A 24,551-nucleotide genomic window follows, 5' to 3' on the forward strand; every position below is an offset into this window, starting at 1 on the left:
AATGATTACCTTAAAACTTATTCTACATTTTTTTTTTCTGTTTTGTTTTAATACAGGACTAAGCCTGGTTGGTTGATGTGCTAACAGGATCTATGAGAAATACCTAACAGTAAGTTTAGTTCTTATTTTTGGTTCATCTGTGCCACAATTTTCTTCTACTTTCAAGGCATAAAAATGACTTCAATTCCCCTGTCTTAGGAGACTTGTATGATTGACTATATATCCACATGTTTAAGTTTGAATGTTATGCATGTTCTCACGAGCAAAACCGAATTAACCTAGCATGTATTATTCTTCTTTATCGGAAGAGAGAAACAATTAACAGCAAAATTATGTTTAGAAACAGATTCTAGATTGTATGTTTTATTCCAGCATGACACCATGTTAACTGCTGTGTACACATAACACTTGTAATTATCTTTGGCAACAGATAATCAGAAAACTTGGCTTTAGACCAAGGTTTCAAACATGATAATTCTCTAAAATAAGCCTAAACTGAAATTATAATTCAATTTACTTCCCTCATCTACTCCCTTCTGGAAACAGAGGAATGCAACTTCCCCCACCAGCCTCCCACAGTTCAAAGAAACGGAATGAACCTGTTAAATATACCAAATGGGCTAACATCATGACTGCTTTACTTACATACTGAGTTCTTTTGTGTTCCGCTGATTTGTCCTCCATGGCCCCTACCGCTGTCGTGGTGCTTCTGTCCCCTCCAGGAATGTATATTTTGTTGGGGCCTTGAGTGTTCATGTCACGGGGGAGTTTGACATCTCCTACGCCCAGAGCCTCGCTCTTGTATTTCTTCACAAACTGCTCCATCTCCTTCACCTCTTTGGGAGATAACTCATGGCATTTTGAAGGGTCCTGGTCATGGGCAGGGAGTTGCTTTGCCAACTGCTTCTTCCGGTACTGTGCCCCCTCTGAGCCTGCCACTGGCTGCTTCTCTTTGGGCAGCATTTGCATGTACTGCCTGGCCTAGACCACAAAGGAGACCAGTGTTAACTGGGAGATGCCTTGGCCATCAGACAAATGGTACTATACAACACTCATTAGAATCAAATTACTGAAGAATTCAGTTTTATCCATTAATAACAATTGATCTTCCTAATACAAGTTATCTTGAGATGTTAATATATTAAAAAAAAAACATTAAAATGGTGCAATAAATAGATTTAGTCAGTAAAAATGAACACATTTTTTTCTTCATGAAAGTAAAGCTTTTTTTTCAGTCTGTAAAGACTTGGGTTACTAATGTTTACTTGTGCTAAAATTACTTTGCTATACATCTGAAACTAACACAACATTGTAAATCAACTATACTCCAATAAAATTAATAAAAAAGACAAAGCCCCCCAAACAAACAAAAATACAACTGTATAACTGCAAAAGAAAATTTTTTAAGCTACATGTTCAGAATGGCCTAAGGATCATCAGTATTGTATAAGAAAATGATATCACAAGATTCATTCTCATGATTTAACTAACCGTCTTAAAAGATTTCCAAATGTCTCATCTAGTTATTATATTAGTGGAAGGAGCTTGACACAAAATTGCTTTTTTTTGCCTTATATATAAAAGAAATATAGTGTTGACCACCTTTTGAGTTACAAAAAATTGACAGAAATTCTATTCTTTAGATTTTTTTAACCATCTTAAGAAAAATCTTCCCAAAAGTAACAAAGAAGTTACTAGCTTTATACAAAACATGTTTTTCATTTAATTACTGAAAGTGTCATGCCATTTCTTTGAAAAGGGTCAACACCGATTATCTAAGTAGTTAGAAAAATTCTATGGGATATCTAATCTTACTTCCAAAAGTCCAACAGGAGTTGGAAGTCAAGGTAATGGGAACCCCCAAAAATAAAAGACCTGAGGTCAATTAGATCACTAAAGGAACTGCCCTAAATAAGTAGCCTAGGAACTTCAATAAAGGGACTTCCTTCCCCTTTATTATTTACCAGTGCCTGATTCTGGACAGGAGGAGCCCATTCGTAGGTAACTGTATTGATGGAGACATTCTTCTTGGCAGCAACTGGATTGGTCAGTATCATAACATTGCGTTTATACATGGGAATTCCATCTGATTTTAGCTTTGCAATCAGGGTGGTGTACTTGGTGTCTTCAAAAAGTTTCCCCACTTTTCTATCCTCTTCATTGCTCAAGAGGACATCATGCTCTTCTTGGCCACACTTGCAGTTACGACATATTTTTCTATAATTTTGGAGATAAGCAGGCAATGATTAATTATACTTAATCAATCATACATATATAGTTCATAATATATTTTTACAAATATTTCTTATAATGGTATGCAAAGTCAAGACTTATGACAGGTGGGGGTGAGGGGATTACAAGTAGCTATACATAAGTTTAAGTAAGGAAACATAAAAATGCATCTTTGCTTTATAAGACTTTGAAAAAGGTTTTGATTAGAAAGTGCATGTTCAAGGGAGTATGACTGAGAGTAACCCCATGTGATAGTCCTCATTCTCTCAACCAGATATGCAAATAAAACAAAATCACCAAAAACTATCACAGCAAGCATTTTCATATTTTATTGCATGATAGCAGCCATTACCTATTTTTTTTCCCTAAGTGAGAGATAAAGAAGTTGATATAACTTTTCTCCTCAAGGATGGTAACCTAAGATTTATGTTTAGTTTTTTTCATTTTCTTTCCTGTCCCCTTTCCAATTTCCTTTTCTCTCTTTTCTCATGCTTCATTTCCTTTCTCTTCCTTTCCCTTTCCTCTTCTTTTATTTCTTCAAAACATTTAGTGACCACCTAACCTGTGCTCCCTTATGTATAAAAGACACAATCTCCCTTCCCCAATCTGGCGTGGTATGTAATCTTTCATTTATGCAACATATATGCGTGTCCACATGCCAAGCAATGTACCTGATACTAGGACATAATGATGACAATAATTAGGCCCAGTCTCTGACAGTCTAGATCTTATGCTTACCACCTGGTGAGGAGACAGACATTAAACAAATACACACACACACACACACACACACACACACACACACATACCTATAAATGCACTGTGATAATCACAGACTACTTTGAGAGGATATCATTTTGACTTGGAACTGGTGAGCAAAGGACTCCATAAGAACATTAATCCTAAGAAAGTGACATTTAGGTTGAAATCTGAAGGATGTGTAAAATGAATGTGAACTGTGTGTATGTGTTTGAGAAGAGGTAAAGACAGGAGAAGAAAAGCCTCCAGACATTTTGGGTAGAAAGGGTATGTGTGGTTGTCCTGTATTAGGAGACTGCGTCCTTAGGCCCTATGATCAGAGAAGTCTGGTATGTATGACTACAGTGAGCTAAGTAACTTGGGTAGTGACAAGGCTGGAAAGGTAGGCAAGCCTGAGATCATGCAGGGACTACTTGTAAGGCATATTAAGAAGTCTGGCTTTCATTGTATGAGCAATCAGGAGGCTCTGAAGGCTTTTAAGTCATGGAATAACATGATTAGATCTATCACTTTCAAAAGCTGTAATACCTGCCATATGGAGGACTTAGGGATAAATGTAACTTAAAGCAGGAAGACCAGTTAACACGTCAATGGTGCATCCAGTCTGCAAGGTCCTAAGGAACAGAGATTCTACTGCTATTTCAAACCTGGAATTTACATCTTGGATGGTTACTGTCTTGGCCTGGGTAAGATGTGTAATAGCTTGCACTGAAGTATCTGATAGTGGAGATAAAAAGAAAGGAACAAATTTAAGATATCCTTAATGTGAAACTGGTCTTCCCTTGTGGCTCAGTGGTAAAACAATGTGCCTGCAATGCAGGTGACTCTCAGGAAACCTGAATTGGATCTCTGGGTCATGAAGATCCCCTGGAGAAGGAAATGACAACCAACTCCAGTATTCTTGCCTGGGAAACTCATGGACAGAGGAACCTGGCAGGCTACAGTCCATGGGGTGCCATGAGTTGGACAAGACTAAGTGACTAAACAAATAATGTGAAACGAATTAGGCCTTGTGAATACAGTGATGAAAGGAAGACAGAATCAGTTAAAAAATGAACCCAGGTTTCTGGGATGAGTAAGATTGTAAAAGGAATGTAATTTATTAGATCATAAAAGCAAAATAAGAATAGTACTGAGGTATGGGATGAAAATGTTGGTGAAATCTATCCAAACTGAAATAATAAGTTTGAAATGCCTATAAAACAGGGTAAAGATATCAAGTAGATTATAGGATATATAGATCTATTATTAGAAACTGTAGCCTGGTGGAAAATATAAATTCAGAAGTCAGGGAATAAGCTGAATAGAGCACTTTCACCTCCTGGGGGAAGAGCAGAGGGAGATGAGGCCGCAGGAGGGAGCCTCGTACAGGAGCACAAGCCGGCAAAGATGACAGAGGAAAACAGAGAGTAGAAAGAATCTGTGGGATTAAAAATATAAGCTGGAACTAAAACACCGCACAATGATAGCATGTAAGTTAGGGAGAAATCTGAGAGCTAAAAAAAACATTTTAATATCCTTACACTGTTCAGGAAGATACTGAAGATACAGATTAACATTGGACGTTGTTAACTATATATGTTAAAATATCTAGATAACTAAAGAAAGAAATGTAATTTCTAACTATGATAAAAAGGGATGAAAATATGAAAATGTAATTAGTCAAACAAGATCGGAGAAAAATAAACTTGGGAACTTAGGAGATGTAGAAAGCACAAATTAGATGGTTGATATAACCTAATCATATCAACAGTCACAATAAATGGACTCATTTCTCCAGTTAAAAGATAAAGGCTTTCAGAAGGATAATATAACAAAGTAGTTAAACTATATGCTGTTTAAGAAACACTTAAATTTTAACCACATAGAAAGGATGAAAAGTATGATGATGCAAAAAGATAAATCTGGCAAATACCAGCAAAACGTTGTTACATATATTGAAAGTGAAAGTCGCTCAGTTGTGTCCAGCTCTTTGTGACCCCATGGACTAAGTCCATGGAATACTCCAGGCCAGAATACTGGAGTGGGTAGCCTTTCCCTTCTATAGGGGCTCATCCAACCCAGGGATCGAACTCAGGTCTCCCACATTGCAGGCGGATTCTAGACCAACTGAGTCATGATATTAGGGAATACAATTAAGGCTTTTTCCCTCAATGAGTATCAGAGTCACTTCACAGTAACAAATACTTAAAATCACTTCTCTGCTATAACAATTAACTGAATACCACCTAATAACCTAACTTCAACATATATAAGCAAAAGTAACAGAACTATAAGAAGCAAATGGACAAAGCCATCATTATGGTGAGATTTTAAAAAATTAGAGATAAAGATTTGAATAACACAAGTATTAAGCCTGACCTAAGAGACACATGAAAGCATTATATCCAGTGACTGGAGAATATATATTCTTTTTACAACTATTTGAAACACTTTGAAAAACCGAACATCTACTAGGCCCTAGAGCAAGTCTCAAGGACAGATCATCAACCAGATAAGCTGAACAGAATGCAGTTATGTTAAAAATCATCAACAAAAACATTACAGAGTACTTTTAAAAAAAGACTCTTAAAAAATTAAATGTTGAAAGAAAAGAATTACAATATAAATTAAAACAAAAAACATTTTAGGAAAAAAGAAAGCAAAACTATCACTTCCTCAAACTTGTAAAATACAACTAAAGAGATGCTGAGGAGGAAAATTATAGTTAAGGTATGCTCAAATTAGAAAGAAGAATAAAAATTAATAAGCTAATTAATTAATTAATTAATAAGGAGGTTAGGAAATATTCAGACAAAACCTAAAGTAAAAAGGAAAATAAAGACAATAACAGAAACTGATAAAGGTTTGCTTCTCATTGGATACAGAAAACATTCAATACATATCAACATTTCTTCTGATTACATTTAAAGTAATTTTAGTTGTAGAAAGGAATTAGGACTTTAGAAAGGGTTTCTGGGGAAAAAAGTCAGCAACCACTCAGCATCCGTCATACTTAGTGCATTCATTTTAGGATCTGAAGCAAGAAAGCAACCTTGCCATTGCCACTTCATTCATTTTTCCTTAGGTACTAATCAGAGCAATAAGAAAGTTCAAAGAAATACAAGTGGTAAGGATTCATCAGAAAGGGAGAAACTAAACTGTTAATTACACATGCTCAAATTGATCATATAAAAATGTATTAGCATCATGAAAAGTTAATAAGTCTTACATATTTAAAATTAATATAAATCATTGGATTTCTCTACATCAGAAAATTACCAAAAAAAAAAAACAAAACCCCTAAACACTTTGTCAAATAACAAATTATTAAATAATTATTTACTTTTATGTTCTGTTTTTCTTAAGGTGAGGTATGCAAACTGAAAATATTACATTGGACTTATACAGTCCCAGAAAGAGAGAGAAAGACAGTGTGTCAAGAGATGTAGGGTAGGGAGGCAAAGTACTTCCCTTGTGTACACATCGGTCAGAATTCTTTATTTGGTAATAACTTGCTGAATAGTTTGCATATTCTAGTTCAGCTATAAAAGACTTACATCTGGTTATCTCATACTTTCATCTACTGGAAAGGAGCATACTCTCCTACTACAGTATGTACTTCACTCTTGTTCTTTAGTTAATGAAAACTATAAAATTATTCATAAAACTATCACAGTGCTTTTGGATCAAGTTTAAAGCGACACCTTCCTGAGGAGAAAGAGGTGGGCTGGGAATTTTGTTCTTATATAAATAACTAGTTCCTTATATGGCTGTGAACTATGGCATGCATCCTGGCATTAGCAAAGTGACTGACTAAAGAAGGAAGGAATCATGTTACAAGGATAGTGATAAATATTGGAGTTCCTTCAAAAATGTTTATTATCCAGGTGTACACCAGTATAACATGTATGCCACGAAATACAGAGTAAGACTCTAAAATCTGAAGGATTGATAGTAAAAGAGTAAGTGAAACAAAGCCTGTGGACTTTCTAAAGCATGAACTATACTATGACAAGCTGTAGCATGGTTAAATAGATTGTATTTACTATGAAAATGTTATATAAAAAAGTATATTAACCAATGACATACTAGCTGTCTCTATACTTCTTCTTCTTATTAATCTTGGTGATTCTTTGAAGATTTACATTCTGAGAAAATCTATATTCCCTGTCTACCCGTTAACCTATCCAATATAACTTTATTAAGCAAGTAAATTCAGGTTAAGACACCACACTGATAGCGCAGTGATGAGGGAAGAAGTAGTAGCTAAAGGAGTCAGCCTATGCCTGATGAACAGTTTCCTAAGTGGGGAAAACCTATGATTGATTCATGATCGTTTTTAAAATCCCAATATACTATAAGCCTCATCTGCATCCTTACTCCAAAACTGTGACCTGCAATAACAGAACTGGCAAGAATGTGACTCAAGAAGGGTAGGATGGTTCTTTTAGCCAGAGAGTTGTCATCAATGTAGTAGTTGGAATGACCACATTCGTCCCAGACTCCGAAAACCAGAGCTCCGTTTCTGCAATAAAAAGGGACAGCTACAAACCACTAGGCAAGAAAGAACCCATAAAATCTGGGCCAGCTGCCAAGAGCTATCCTTGTGGAAATGTGCACTATCCACTACTTATCTAGGTTTTAAAAAATATTTTGGGGGGGTTTTAGTCTACAGTGTTTTATATTCTAATCTCCCATATTTAAATTATTATTTTTTTAATTTTTAGAAATATCTTTCAGGAAATTTCAAGTCATTTGGAAAATAGTCAATAAATTTATTAAACGGAAATTTTTGTTGAGAAATTAGGGAAGAGAGAGATACCGTTATTTTTTATCTAAGAGAAAGTCTGAGGATGAGTAGGACATTTAAGAAAACACAGAACTTTAAAAAATTTGTTTTAGACCAACCTGAAATAAAATGAAAACGGCATAGGTGAGCAGAGTATCCATGTGCAAGGGGCTATGTTTATAAGGTGTGTACCGTATGTTTCTTCAGATGATTCACATGTAACTTTTGATGATAGGTGTAAGGCTTAAAAAGTTTATTTTTATTAAATTTATCTGAGCTATTCGTTTGAGGGGAGTATTTAAATCAGCTCCCATACTTACACAGCCGTCATATCTTTAAATCTTCTAAACTGCCCTATAGCATTTCTGCCCAAATTTTCCATGGGAGGTTAAAGTTGTGTGAAGGGGAAATGTAGGGGAGACTCTGAATTAAGTTAGTTTAAAACAGTCTTTTTTATATGACTTTCTAAAAAAGATTTGAGGGTAGACTGGTAGATTGGGAAGCTCTATGATGTAGGGTGAGGAGGGCTATTTGTCCTAAAAAGTTTAAAGCTGTTAACACATACACATGCAAAGATTAATATACATGACAAATCAGAACTGTATACTCACAATTTTATATTACAACTTCAGAGTTCTTGAGTTAAGTTCAGGAGAGTACAAAACTTACCAAAAGCACTGCTCAGAAAAGTAGATAGATTTATAGTTGCAAGCTGAAAGCAGTCAAGAAACTATCCCTCACAGCTTCTCAAAAGAGAAGCTATTTTTGTAACACTATTTGTAAAAATTATTATTTTTCCAAGGCAAGTAGTAGCAACTGGAGTGCTCTGACATACCACCAGCAGTCACAGTGATTTAACGGAATGGTCATGACACTGCTATAAACGAATAATTTAAAAGGGTTGGAAGCTGCCCTTTTACAACAGGGATATACATATATGGACTTAAGAGTGGGCCTCTGTTATAGAATTCAACACAGGCATTAATCCATTTATGGTGGGGAATTTTCAGTTTTCAGCCAGCTCTAACCCAATCAGAAATTCTCTGGACAGATGTATGCTATATTCATCCAAATAACACTTTTCTTGTAAAATGCAACTGTTTTATTGAAACGATTTATCGAGGATTAAATAAAATAATAATTTTATTACTTATTCTATTACTTATATAATAAATGATCTATGGTTCCAATGATATTACTTTCAATATGAAATAATTGGGTATAAACTTCATATCCTGGGTTTCTGTCTCACATTTCATAAATATTTGTTATTTCTAAATATTACTTAAAAGTGTGCCCAGAAGATAGTAGTTTTTTCATGATAAGTATTAGTATCAGGTATCAATCTTTTATTTTCCTCTAGCTTTGCAATTACTGGTACACTGAAAAAAAGGAGAGCTCACAGTTACAATATTTTTGTCCACAACCATGTCTATGCTGCAAAAGCGCCACACTGGGAGGGCACACAGCCGGTGCAGTCCACAGTTCACTGGGCAGAAGAGTGTGAATGTGGGTTCAAGTTTTTGTTCTGTCCTGTAGAAAAGTGGTGATAAGGAAGGTTTTGGTAGGCTTTGGGTCCAAATTCCAGCTCTGCCATCTATAAGCCATGCCTTAATAAGTTATTTAACTTTCCTTAAGTCTTTGACTTCTCAAATATAAAACAGGAATACTACCACTTATCTCAAAAGGTATTATGAGGATGAGGTACAATCAAGTAAATAAAGTGCTGTGATAAACAGAATTTTAAGACAGTCCCTATGACCTTCACCTTGGTATTACTCCTATTATGTTACTTTATATGGAAAAGGAGAGGTTATTCAGGTGTGCCAAATCTAATCACAAGAGCCCTTAAAAAATAATAAGTTCTCTGGCTGGGAGTGTAAGAGGAATTTGAAGAGATCAGAGGTGCAGAAAGGATTCTAAGCCAACTATGTTGGCTTGGAGGTTGCCATGTGAGTGGCTTCCAGAGGCTGAGAGTAGCCCCTGGCTAACAGCCAGCAAGGAAACAGGGACCTCAGATCTACAATCACAGAGAAATAAATTCTACCTCCCTAAGGAGTGAGCCTGGAGGCAGATTCTTAGAGCTCAACCTGGCCAACTCCCTGATTTCAGCCTTTTAGGAGCCTAAGCAGAGAATTCAGCTAAGCAGCCCAGACTTCTGACCTAAAGCGCAAATGGAGGTTGAGTTAATTAACATCCAGTTATTGTTTTAACCTGCTAAATTTATAGTAATTTGTTATGGAGCAACAGACAAGTGTTTATTGGTGTGCGACAAAGATGTTCATGTATTTCTTACTAAGAACCAACAGGCTCAAATAAGTCTTTTCTTAAAAACTCCTTTGGATTTTAAGTTCGATCTGTAAAATGAGCTTTGGCTAGCTAACTTATGAATCCCACTCTAGACGTTTGTATGTCTAAGAGTTTGTTTTCAGCTTTTTACAACCTTTGGGACACACTTTGAACAGGCAGTCATACCTGCTGGATCTCTCCCACTCACTCTCTAGACCCACTCTGCACAGTACCCTGTGCAGTGCCTTAGCAGGCAGACACTTAAGGACTGTGGCAATGGGCCACCTTGCCCCACCAATGGAAAGCACCAGCAGGAGGTCTGAACGATGAAGAAAATGAAATTTGAGCATTTACTTCCTAGATTTCTATAAGTGTACAAGGTGCTAAAGGGGAAAATGATTTACTTTACTTGGGTGTGTGTGGACCAGGAAAAGAAGGTGCTATGGAATGAACAGGGTCCCTCCCCCAATTCATATCTTGAAGCTCTAACCCCCGATGTGACTGTACTGGGAGAGCTTTTAGGAGATAAAACTTAAATGAGATCATAAGGGTGGAGTTCTAATCTGAGAAGATTGGTGCCATATAATAAGAGGAGAGAGACCTTCTCTCTCTGCATGTACACACAGAGAAAAGGGCATGTGAGGATATGGCCAGGAGGTGGCCATCTACAAACGAGGAAGTGGCTCCTCACAGGAACCCAACCATGCTCATGTTTTAGTCTTGGGCTTCTAGCCTCCAGAAGTATAAGACAATACATTTCTGCTATTAAGAAACCAGTCTGTGGTATTTTACTACAGAAGCTGAGCTGACTCATATAGGGAGCAAAGACAACTTCTCAGAGACATCACCTGGGCCAAGACCTGAAGAGAACAGGAAGGACTTTTTGTTTCCATGTGGTGAGATTTCTTTTTAGTTTGACCATATAGGGTCTTTCTAGGCAAAGGGAACATGAGATAAGGCACAGAAATTTCAGGAAAGAGAATGTGTCTAAGTAATTGAAGCACAGGGTACTTGAAATGGAAGGAAGGTTGGAAGAGTAAGCAGAGGACAGATATTGAGGTTTAACATTAAAGGCCAAAGACTTTGTTCAAAGGATCAAATCCAGTGGGAAAGCATTAAGATTCTTAAGCTATTGGTAAGTACACAATAGTATCCATTTTCAAAAGACCATTCTTGTGGCTGCATAGGTCAGACTGAAAAAAGTGAAGAATAACTAGGCTCTGATTTTCACAATGTGCTCCAAGAAGCCCTAAGGGTCTTAGAAGTCAAGGGTCACCATGAAGATGGAGGAGGAGGTTAAGTGGGCAGGAACTTGAGACCCCATGTCTACTTCAATCACACCAGTTCTATGGCCTCGAACCAAATCTGGAATCTTTGTTACACTCAGGACAACCAGCCTTAGAAAGTCTGTAAAAGTCTTCAAAGACTGTACTGAAAATGGCTCATCTGGAGGTCAAAGGGACTTACCCTCAAGCTTTCCAGCTATGGTGAAAAGGTCAAGGAATTATCAAAAATTCTGAGAAATGTGTCTGGACTGATGCCAGGAAGAAGACAGAACTACTAAATAACACCATTTGTACAGACGATATAAATCCAAGTTAGACTGGAAGCTGTGGCAAAGCCCTAGTCTTTTATGAATATGTGTGAACATGTTCAGTTGTATCTGACTCTTTGTGACCCCATGGACTGTAGCCCACCAGGCTCCTCTGTCCATGGGATTCTCCAGGTGAGAATGCTGGAGTGGGTTGCCATTTTCTACTCCAGGAGCTTCCCGACTCAGAGATTGGACCCTGTCTCTTGTGTCTCCTGGATTGGTAGGTGGATTCTTTACCACTGAGCCAGCTGGGAAGCCCTAGAACAATGTGTATCAGGAAGGAAAGAAACATGGTACATTAATACAGAGCAACAACAGAATGAATCCACATAAATGGGGAAATAAGAGAAAACAAAAAACCTATCTGAAGAGGTAACATTTAAGCCATGATCTGAGGGTTGAGCAGTTACCCAACAGGATAAAGAGGCCAGTATCATTTGTGCAGACAATGTAAGGGACAATGTAGGGGAAAAAAACTGGATTATGGGGGATAAATAACTTCTCAAATACTCTAGGGAACACAGAGAAACTAGTAAATCATAGGAATATCTACACTTTGGGTAAGATCAGGGACTTTTCTCTTTCTTCAGTTCAGTTCAGTTCACTCAGTCGTGTCTGACTCTTTGCGACCCCATGAACCGCAGCACGCCAGGACTCCCTGTCCATCACCAACTCCCAGAGTCCACCCAAACCGATGTCCATTGAGTCAGTGATGCCATCCAACCATCTCATCCTCTGTCGTCCCCTTCTCCTCCTGCCCTCAATCTCTCCCAGCATCAGGGTCCTTTCAAATGAGTCAGCTCTTTGCATCAGGTGGCCAAAGTATTGGAGTTAGCACATGGCAAAATATCTAAATCATAACAGATGCTTGGTGAGTGTGTGTGGAACAGCAAATAACTCAGCTTGAGTTCTGAGACCCTGGGAGATCAGGCAGCAACATGCTAATGAAAATACTACTAGGTAGTAATCAGAGTTTGTTTCTTTTTACTTGCATATGGTTTCTCATAAGCAACCTGAGGCAATCAGAAACACAAGACGTTTGCAGGTCCCTAGGGTAAAATTATTCAACAACTACCACCTCTAGGAAGAGTTTCAACTGATCTGACTTTTGTCAAGTGCCCATAAATGGACCAATCAGTGTGAACAAGGAAATGACAAACCATGACTGGGTCAGCTTACATCACATACCCAACACTGTGGTTATTAACCAGAAGAAAAGTGAAAGTGAAGTCGCTCAGTCATGTCCGACTCTTTGTGACTCCATGGACTGTAGCCCGCCAGGCTTCTCCATCCATGGGGTTTTCCAGGCAAGAATACTGGCGTGGGTTGCCATTTCCTTCTCCAGGGGATCTTCCCCACCCAGGGATCAAACATGGGTCTCTCGCATTGCAGGCAGATGCTTTACACTCTGAGCCACCAGGGAAGCCCAACCAGAAGATGTAGTCTTTTACAGTTCTTAACAGATTCTCAGAAAATACTGAGGGTAAGGAGATGAGACTACATGGAAAAATGATAATAAATAAAGTGATTTTTATGTCACTGCTCTTATGTGACATTTTTATGTGAAAATATCAGATGATCGTTATCTACAATACAAAAATAATACAGAGCAAATAAGAACTACTTTAAACTAACCTGCTTTAAATAAAAATCTCATTAGCAGTTTTGGCAAATGCATAGTCAAACTAAAAAGAGCATGATGTGAGACTGCAAAGCAAGAACTGTGCCCAGCAGAGGGCAGAGCAGCTCTCCACAAAATCCACTGAGTACAGAGAGCTGTGTTCTCAGGAGCTGAAATATTCTAATGCATGACAACTATTTTGTGTTTGGTGACTTTACCTTTCCAAAATATTACAGACATATTCACAAACTGCTATATCCCTTGAAGAGGCGGCACAAAGAAGAGCCAGTAAAATCTTGTAATTTTAAAATTCCCTGGGCCACTTTAGCTCCTTACACATAAAGAACTGTATCATCATTTGGGGGAGGACTAAGGTTTCCTTTGCCTTCACTATTTAAAACAACTGTCCTTGTTTCCTAAAACTTATTATGTAAATGAGCTTTTAAAGAAACTTAATACCCTAAATTTTATTTTACATTCTTCTTTAACTTATACTGTATACAACCCTATAGCTGATTACATTTTTTATTCTACAGTGTTTCCTATGGAAATATGCAATGTAAGAGTGGTCCTCAAGTGAGATTCATTCTAACAGTCAGCTGCCATCCTAATGATGTATGGTTGATCACTTTAATTTTTTCTTCTAGCAATAATATGCTAATTCTAACTTGGAAGAAAAGTTATGACCAACCTAGATAGCATATTCAAAAGCAGAGACATTACTTTGCCGACTAAGTTCCGTCTAGTCAATGGCACCCCACTCCAGTATTCTTGCCTGGAAAATCCCATGGGCGGAGGAGCCTGGAAGGCTACAGTCCATGGGGTCGCTGAGGGTCGGACACGACTGAGCGACTTCACTTTCACTTTTCACTTTCAAGCACTGGAGAAGGAAATGGCAACCCACTCCAGTGTTCTTGCCTAGAGAATCCCAGGGACGGCGGAGCCTCGTGTGCTGCCGTCTATGGGGTCGTACAGAGTCGGACACGACTGAAGTGACTTAGCAGCAGCAGTCAAGGCTATAGTTTTTCCATTAGTCATGTATGGATGTGAGGTTTGGACTGTGAAGAAAGCTGAGTGCCGAAGAATTGATGCTTTAGAACTGTGGTGTTGGAGAAGACTCTTGAGAGTCCCTTGGACTGCAAGGAGATCCAACCAGTCCATTCTGAAGGAGATCAACCCTGGCATCTCTTAGGAAGGAATGATGCTAAAGCTGAAACTCCAGTACTTTGGCCACCTCATGCGAAGAGTTGACTCACTGGAAAAGACTTTGATGCTGGGAGGGATTGAGGGCAGGAGGAGAAGGGGACGACTGAGGATGAGATGACTGGATGGCATCACTGACTCGATGGATGCGAATCTGAGTGAACTCCGGGAGTTGGTGATGGACAGGGAGGCCTGGCGTGCTGCAATTCATGGGGTCGCAAAGACTCGGACACGACTGAGCGACTGAAATGAACAGAACTGAACTGAACTTTGAACGCTTATAAACTATCATTATGGTCTTGGCAGCCACTGATGAACGACATTTATGTTCTTTAAAAGAATGGATTTAAAATACCAATTTTAGGTTTATATGACATAGAATAACAATTTAAAAAAAACATGCAAATAAGAGCTATAAAAAATTCACATTTTTGATCCACTAACATTTGTCTTCCACAGGTAGGCACTTGATTCAAATCAAGACAATGGCAAAGGATTATCATTTTTTTTAACTCAAGCTTTTCAAAGGTTTTCAGTAGTAAATTAACAGCTGAAAATTTTTGGGAAAAAAAAATCTAGATTCAAGTCCATTTCCTGACAACTAGGACATGAATGCTCAATTCATTGTATTTATTGTTTAATCACAAATATACCGATGAGATGTGCATAATTGTCCATTTTAATAAAAGAATATAGTTGTCCATTCTTAGTAAAAGAATAACAACTAATAAATAGTCCTTCAGGATTACCATACACTTATTTGCCACTCACAGAAGAGACATATTCAATATTTTAGTCTCACAGGAAAACTGAAAACCAGCAAATAAATCAAGCAAATAAATACAGTCACTATAGCTCAATAAGCTCAAATAATGATAACAAGTCAGAATAGCTTCATTTCTTATTTCTTAGAAAAGAATATACTAGATCACAACTTATCAACCATGCTGGATAACTTGTAAGCAGTCTCCACTGTCTGAGGAAGCAGTGCCAAAAAGCAGAAATTACTAATGTGGCTTTAGTTTTCAAAACATTACCTCCAGAAGTGCAGTTCGAATCCCTCACATTTTTCTTTGCATTTTAAACAAGGGGCTCCAAATCCTTGCTCATGACCTAGACCCATCTGTTAAAGAGAAAACAACATGGATTTATTATGTTTTTAAAAAATCTTTAAAAAATCAATAGACCACAACTTTAATTCAATTTACTACTCCTCTTGATATAACTTTCAAACAGATCTTTCATGAGTATCACATTGTTTAGTCAGTGATGACACCCAGGTATGCTCTATGGCGATTCCAAGTGCATACACAACATACCCTGTATTCTTATTGCTTTTTTCATGAATAAAAAAGCATTAGAATACAACTATATAGAAGACTAAACAGATTGCAAAAGTCACAAAAAGTCATGAATTTATCTTTTTGGCCACTACATGCCCTGTATATAATAGGTACAGGGAACAGTCAGAGGAGCCAGAGCTTGGAAAGCAAGCCTGGCCCCAAATGACATATTTTTTGGCAAACAAGGAATATGCAAACGATTTGGGGAAATACTGTTTTAATTATTTAATTAAAATTGATTTGATATTATTTTATTTTTGATAAATATAATAATAATAGCAATGACAAACATACTGAATGACAGGGATAGAGATGAGCACTTATCTCACTGAAATTTTACAGAACCTCATAAAATACTTATAAAGTAGGCAATTCTATTCTCCATCTTAAGAGATGACAACTGAAACTCTGAGAGGCCACAGAGCTTACTTAAGATCAACGTGTTAATAAATGGTGTACAAGAGATCTGACTCCAAGTCTGATTTCAAGGTCTGTGCTCTTATGCCCTAGATAGGGGTGCAGGGATTGCACTACTGCCCTTATATAGCAAACCATTTTTTTTCCTTCTACCATATTAACAGTAATTCTCAGGAACTGCTGAGACATGACTTAATAAGCAAAAGAGGAGGGGTGCAGATGAGGGAAGGACACCAGAAGGCAATGTAAGCTCTGTAACCCAACTATTGGTATTAGAGTGAAAAAGATCAACTAGCTTTGCTTCAGCACATCAACAAATCACCAGTGCTTCCATTATTCATATCACTGACTGCAGACAGATTTGTTACTGTTTAGTGTCTGGAGTGAGTGTTACAAGTCAGACAAGAGACTTTTTCAATGGCTCCCTTTTGTAGCTTTATCAAGTTGTGTTTGTCACTGCAATCAAAACCACGAAATTCTGTAAAGCAACTATCCTTCGATTAAAAAATTTAAAACAAAACACATTGTAACTTGTTCCATGAAAGATCAGCTTGATCAGCCCATGAAGTTTAAATGAAGCCCTTCCTTTTTTCTTAAGAATTTTACCACATCCTTTACATAACTAAGGGCATATTCAAAACCAGCTGGTCTACCCAGCTGCTTAGGAGAACCTACGATTTTTAAAGTTAGACCATTTCAAGAATATTTGCTAAACGTGATAAAAACCTGTCCAGCATTAACTACAGTTTATTACCTTTGCCATATCTCCATTACCATTTTCAAAAGATTAAAAATTCTCTAAATTGTATACTTTAACACTAGCCACTTTGTTTTTTTTTTTTTTTGAAAGAATCAAATTATTTTCTTGTTACTTATCATTATAGTTCACAGTACAGAAATAAAATGGGTTACCAAAAGACAGATTCTAGCTATTTTAGTTTACTGGTCTTCTGCGATGAACATAATTAAAGAGTTTTTCTCTCCACTACAATACCCATAGTAAAATGAATAGCAAATCTAAAAAGGTCAATTATTTTTCCAGCCCTTCCTCGTTTTCCATTACAGGAGAGGTAATGATCCTGAGTCTGTCTGGTATATGGATTTGCCTCATACTATGTTCCATGTATCCCCCGCTAAACTGAATCTCAGATGAAAATTAAGATTATATTATTAAGGCTTAATCACATAGCTCAGCTTAAATCAGCTGCTTCTAAACTCACAGTAAGAAATACATTTTGAGGCGGTCCTAAGATGGCGGAGGAATAGGATGGGGAGACCACTTTCTCCCCCACAAATTCATCGAGAAAACATTTGAATGCTGAGTAAATTCCACAAAACAACTTCTGAATGCCGGCAGAGGACATCAGGCACCCAGAAAAGCAGCCCATTGTCTTCGAAAAGATGTAGGAAAAAATATAAAAGATAAAAAGAGAGACAAAAGAGGTAGGGACAGAGATCTGTCTGGGGAAGGGAGTCTTAAAAAAGAGAGAAGTTTTCAAACACCAGGAAACACTCTCACTGGCGAGTCTGTGGCGAGCCTTGGAACCTCAGAGGGCAACATAACGGGGAAAAACATAAGTAAATAATTAAAACCCACAGATTACGTGCCCAACGGTAACTCCCAGTGGAGAAGCAGCCTCAGACACCCGCAGATGCTCGCAGATGCTCGCAGATGCTCGCAGATGCCCACATCCGCCACTAGCAAGTGGGGGCTGGGCAGGGAGGTGTGGGCTGCATTGCTTACAGTAAGGACCAGGCCTGAATGTCCCGAGGGCAATCTGAGGGACCTAACTTGAGATAGCAAACAAGTCTGTGGGATAGCTATCCCAAGAAAAGCCCTAACCTAAGACATCGCCAGGCCCGCTCACAGAACAAAGGACTGAGCAGAGCTAGCCGGCTGCGGACTGGACCATCCCCTGCCAGAGAGGCAGGCGAGGGCAGCCAGAGCTGGAAGGGGGCAATCGCGGCCCCAGAGAGGCATCATCTACCAAACTGCAAGCAGGCTTCGTTGCTAACCAAGACTTCTTGGGATTCTGGATGGTCAACATCTGCCGGGAGGGTTGCAGCCAGAGATCAGATCCCCAGAAGAGACACACGGCACACCTGAGAAGGTGCTCCGTTGTACACCCAGAAAACCGAGCGGCAGGGATGGGGGGAGGCCATAAGTCGCAGCGACCATTCTCGCCAAGCACCTGGTCACTTGAGTTGCTCAGACCTGGGAAGGGCACAAAACACAGGCCCAACCGACTCTGCGCCTCTGTGGAGTATCCGAGTACCTGAACCTGAGCGGCTAAGACCTGGGAAGTGCATGCAACCCAGGGCTGGCCTCAGACAGTTCCCGGCAGAGCAACCTAGAGCCTAAGCAGTGTAGACAGGGAAAGCACACGCACCATTCAGTTCAGTTCAATTCAGTCGCTCAGTCGTGTCCGACTCTTTGCGACCCCATGAATCTCAGCATGCCAGGCCTCCCTGTCCATCACCAACTCCCAGAGTTCACTCAGACTCACGTCCATTGAGTCAGTGATGCCATCGAGCCATCTCATCCTCTGTCATCCCCTTTTCCTCCTGCTCCCAAATCCCTCCCAGCATCAGAGTCTTTTCCAATGAGCCAACTCTTTGCATGAGGTGGCCAAAGTACTGGAGTTTCAGCTTTAGCATCATTCCTTCCAAAGAATACCCAGGGCTGATTTCCTTTAGAATGGACTGGTTGGATCTCCTTGCAGTCCAAGGGACTCTCAAGAGTCTTCTCCAACACCACAGTTCAAAAGCATCAATTCTTCGGCACTCAGCTTTCTTCACAGTCCAACTCTCACATCCATACATGACCACTGGAAAAACCATAGCATTGACTAGACAGACCTTTGTTGGCAAAGTATTGTTTCTGCTTTTCAATATGTTATCTAGGTTGGTCATAACTTTCCTTCCAAGGAGTAAGCGTCTTTTAATTTCATGGCTGCAATCACCATCTGCAGTGATTTTGGAAGCCAAAAAAATAAAGTCTGACACTGTTTCAACTGTTTCCCCATCTATTTGCCATGAAGTGATGGGACCAGATGCCATGATCTTAGTTTTCTGAATGTTGAGCTTTAAGCCAACTTTTTCACTCTCCTCTTTCACTTTCATCAAGAGGCTTTTTAGTTCCTCTTCACTTTCTTCCATAAGGCTGTGAGCGGGGGCAAACCCAGTGTGGCTAAGACACTGCGAGCACACACCAGTGTTATTTGTTTGCAGCGTTCCTCCCTCCCCACAGCACGACTGAACAAGTGAGCCTAAAAAAGTGCCCACCACCGCCCCCTTGTGTCAGGGTGGAAATTAGACACTGAAGAGACCAGCAAACAGAAGAAGCTAAAACAAACAGAGGGAACCGCCTTGGAAGAGACAGGTGCAATAGAATAAAACCCTGTAGTTAGCACCGACTACACAGGAAGGGGCCTATAGATCTTGAGAGGTATAAGCCGGTTCAAGGAACTATGGGAGAATGAACTGACCCCACAATGTCCACAATACCAGAGAAAGTCCAAGATATATTTTTACTATTATCATTTCTTAATTAAAAAATTTTTTTAAGTTCTCTGTTATTCCTTTACTTTTCATTACCTACTATTACTTTGCAAAAAAAAAGACTCTAATTTTTAAAGCAAACTTCATATATATATATTTTATAATTTTTGTGACTTTGTTTTTTCTTTAATATTGTATTTTTGAGAATCCAACTTCTACAATAGATTTTTAATTTTTGCTTTTTAGTATTTGTTATCAACTTTGTACCTTAGGGAGCAAGATCACTGGCCTGACTGCTCTCTCCCCCTTTTGACTCTCCTTTTTCTCCACCAGGTCGCCTCTATCTGCCCCTCCATTTTTCTTCTCTACCCAACTCTGTGAATCTCTTTGTGTGTTCCAGACGGTGGAGAACACTTAGGGGACTGATTACTGGCTGGATCTGTCTCTCTCCTTTTGATTCCCCTCTTTATCCTCTTGGCCACCTCTGTCTCCTTCCTCCCTCTTCTCTTCTGTGTGTAACTCCATGAACATCTCTGAGCGGTCCAGACTGTGGAGCACACATAAGGAAGTGATTACTGGCTAGCTTTCTCTCTCCTCTTTTGGTTCCCCCTCTTCTCCTCCTGGTCACCTCTATCTCCCTCCTCCCTCTTCTCTTCTTCATGTAACTCTGTGAACCTTTCTGGGTGTTCCTCACTGTGGAGAAACCTTTCATCTTTAACCTAGATGTTTTATCACTGGTGCTGTATAGATGGACAAGTCTTGAGGCTACAGTAAGAATAAGACTGAAAACCAGAGGCAGGAGGCTCAAGTCCAAATCCTGAGAACACCAGAGAACTCCTGACTCCAGGGAACATTAATCAATAGGAGCTCATCAAATGTCTCCATACCTACACTGAAACCAAGCACCACCCAAGGGCCAACAAGTTCAGAGCAAGACATACCATGCAAATTCTCCAGCAACACAGGAACACAGCCCTGAGCTTCAATATACAGGCTGCCCAAAGTTACTCCAAAACCACTGACATCTCATAACACATTACTAGACACTTCATTGCACTCCAGAGAGAAGAAATCCAGCTCCACCAACCAGAACACAGACACAAGGTTCCCTAAACAGAAAACCTTGACAAGCCACCCGTCCAACCCCACCCACAGCAAGGAAACTCCACAATAAAGAGAACTTCACAAACTGCCAGAATATGGAAAGGTCACCCCAAACACAGCAATATAAACAAGATGAAAAGGCAGAGAAATACCCAGCAGGTAAAGGAACAGGATAAATGCCCACCAAACCAAACAAAAGAGGAAGAGATAGGGAATCTACCTGATAAAGAATTCTGAATAATGATAGCGAAAATGATCCAAAATCTTGAAAACAAAATGGAAATACAGATAAATAGCCTGGAGACAAGGATTGAGAAGATCCAAGAAAGGTTTAACAAGGACCTAGAAGAAATAAAAGAGAGTCAATATATAATGAATAATGAAATAAATGAGATCAAAAACACTCTGGAGGGAACCAACAGTAGAATAACGGAGGCAGAAGATAGGATAAGTGAGGTAGAAGATAGAATGGAACAGAGAGGAAAAAAGAAAAAAAAATTAAAAGAAATGAGGACAATCTCAGAGACCTCTGGGACAATGTTAAATGCACCAACATTCAAATCATAGGAGTCCCAGAAGAAGAAGACAAAGAGAAAGACCATGAGAAAATACTTGAGGAGATAATAGTTGAAAACTTCCCTAAAATGGGGAAGGAAATAATCACCCAAGTCCAAGAAACCCAGAGAGTCCCAAACAGGATAAACCCAAGGTGAAACACCTCAAGACACATATTAATCAAATTAACAAAGATCAAACACAAAGAACAAATATTAAAAACAGCAAGGGAAAAACAACAAATAACACACAAGGGGATTCCCATAAGGATAACAGCTGATCTTTCAACAGAAACTCTTCAGGCCAGGAGGGAATGGCAGGACATACATAAAGTGATGAAAGAAAACCTACAGCCCAGATTACTGTACCCAGCAAGGATCTCATTCAAATATGAAGGAGAAATCAAAAGCTTTGCAGACAAGCAAAAGCTGAAAAAATTAAGCACCACCAAACCAGCTCTCCAACAAATGCTAAAGGATCTTCTCTAGACAGGAAACACAGAAAGGGTATATAAACTCGAACCCAAAACAATAAAGTAAATGGCAATGGGATCATACATATCAATAATTACCTTAAATGTAAATGGGTTGAATGCCCCAACCAAAAGACAAAGACTGGCTGAATGGATATAAAACCAAGACACCTATATATGCTGTCTACAAGAGACCCACCTCGAAACAAGGGACACATACAGACTGAAAGTGAAGGGCTGGAAAAAGATATTCCACTCAAACAGAGACCAAAAGAAAGCAGGAGTAGCAATACTCATATCAGATAGAATAGACTTTAAAACAAAGGCTGTGAAAAGAGACACAGACGGACACTACATAATGATCAAAGGATCAATCCAATAAGAAGATGTAACAATTATATGAATTTCACCTTTTTCTCAGGTGCACACGGTACCTTCTCCAGGATAGATCACATCCTGGGCCATAAATCTAGCCTTGGTAAATTCAAAACAATTGAAATTATTCCAAACATCTTTTCTGACCACAATGCAGTAAGATTAGATCTCAATTACAGGAGAAAAACTATTAAAAATTCCAACATATGGAGGCTGAACAACATGCTGCTGAATAACCAACAAATCATAGAAGAAATCAAAAAAGAAATCAAAATATGCATAGAAATGAATGAAAATGAAAACACAACAACCCAAAACCTGTGGGACACTGTAAAAGCAGTGTTAATGGGAAGGTTCATAGCAATACAGGCTTACCTCAAGAAACAAGAAAAAAGTCAAATAACCTAACTCTACACCTAAAGCAACTAGAGAAGGAAGAAATGAAGAACCCCAGGGTTAGTAGAAGGAAAGAAATCTTAAAAATTAGGGCAGAAATAAATGCAAAAGAAACAAAAGAGAACATAGCAAAAATCAACAAAGCCAAAAGCTGGTTCTTTGAGAAGATAAAATCAAATCAATAAAATTAGAAATGAAAATGGAGAGATCACAACAGACAACACAGAAATACAAAGGATCATAAGAGACTACTATCAGCAACTATATGCCAATAAAATGGACAACTTGGAAGAAATGGACAAATTCTTAGAAAAGCACAACTTTCCAAAACTGAACCAGGACGAAATAGAAAACCTTAACAGACCCATCCTAAGCATGGAAATTGAAACTGTAATCAGAAATCTTCCAGGAAACAAAAGCCCAGGAATAGATGGCTTCCCAGCTGAATTCTACCAAAAATTTAGAGAAGAGCTAACACCTATCCTACCCAAACTTCCAGAAAATTGCAGAGGAAGGTAAACTTCCAAACTCATTCTATGAGGCCACAATCACCCTAATACCAAAATCTGACAAAGATGCCACAAAAAAAGAAAACTACAGGCCAATATCACTGATGAACATAGATGCAAAAATCCTTAACAAAATTCTAGCAAACAGAATCCAACAACACATTAAAAAGATGACCAAGTGGGCTTTATTCCAGGGATGCAAGGATTCTTCAATATCTGAAAATCAATGTAATACACCACATTAACAAATTGAAAAATAAAAGCCATATGATTATCTCAATGGATGCAGAGAAAGCCTCTGACAAAATTCAACATCCATTTATGATAAAAACTCTCCAGAAAGCAGGAATAGAAGCAACATACCTCAATATAATAAAAGCTATATATGACAAACCCACAGCAAACATTATCCTCAATGGTAAAAAATTGAAAGCATTTTCCCTCAAGTCAGGAATAAGACAAGGGTGCCCACTCTCACCACTACTATTCAACATAGTTTTGGAAGTTTTGGCCACAGCAGTCAGAGCAGAAAAAGAAATAAAAGGAATCCACATTGGAAAAGAACAAGTAAAACTCTCACTGTTTGCAGATGACATGATCCTCTACATAGAAAACCCTAAAGACTCCATCAGAAAATTACTAGAGCTAATCAATGAATATAGTAAAGTTGCAGGATATAAAATTAACAGACAGAAATGCATTCCTATACACTAATAATGAGAAAATAGAGAAATTAAGGACACAATTCCATTCACCACTGCAATGAAAAGAATAAAATACTTAGGAATATACCTACCTAAAGAAACAAAAAACCTATATATAGAAAACTACAAAACACTGGTGAAAGAAATCAAAGAGGACACTAATAGATGGAGAAATATACCATGTTCATGGATCGGAAGAATCAATATAGTGAAAATAAGTATTCTACCCAAAGCAATCTATAGATTCAATGCAATCCCTATCAAGCTACCAATGGTATTTTTAACAGAGCTAGAAGAAATAATTTCACAATTTGTATGGAAATACAAAAAACCTCGAATAGCCAAAGCAATCTTGAGAAAGAAGAATGGAACCGGAGGAATCAACCTGCCTGACTTCAGGCTCTACTACAAAGCCACAGTCATCAAGACAATATGGTACTGGCACAAAGACAGAAATATAGATCAATGGAACAAAATAGAAAGCCCAGAGATAAATCTACACACCTATGGATACCTTATCTTCGACAAAGGCGGCAAGAATATACAATGGATTAAAGACAATCTCTTTAACAAGTGGTGCTGGGAAAACTGGTCAACCACTTGTAAAAGAATGAAACTAGATCACTTTCTAACACCATACACAAAAATAAACTCAAAATGGATTAAAGATCTAAATGTAAGACCAGAAACTATAAAACTCCTAGAG

At 38.4% G+C, this 24,551-nt stretch overlaps 1 protein-coding gene across 2 annotated transcripts in view; it reads right to left on the reverse strand.

The window, feature by feature from the left end:
• TES (testin LIM domain protein) overlaps positions 1–24,551 on the reverse strand; it is a 64,065-nt gene that overhangs the window by 11,974 nt on the left and 27,540 nt on the right. For both annotated transcript variants that reach the window (XM_068972569.1, XM_068972570.1), the window contains exons 2-4: positions 15,507–15,592; positions 1,965–2,217; positions 646–981 (exon numbers count right to left, since the gene is read on the reverse strand). In XM_068972569.1, coding sequence (XP_068828670.1) covers positions 646–981; positions 1,965–2,217; positions 15,507–15,592 — 675 coding nt within the window. The remainder of the gene's footprint in view (positions 1–645; positions 982–1,964; positions 2,218–15,506; positions 15,593–24,551) is intronic.

Source organism: Capricornis sumatraensis, chromosome 5, assembly GCF_032405125.1.
Source record: "Capricornis sumatraensis isolate serow.1 chromosome 5, serow.2, whole genome shotgun sequence".
Classification (NCBI taxonomy): Eukaryota; Metazoa; Chordata; class Mammalia; order Artiodactyla; family Bovidae; genus Capricornis; species Capricornis sumatraensis.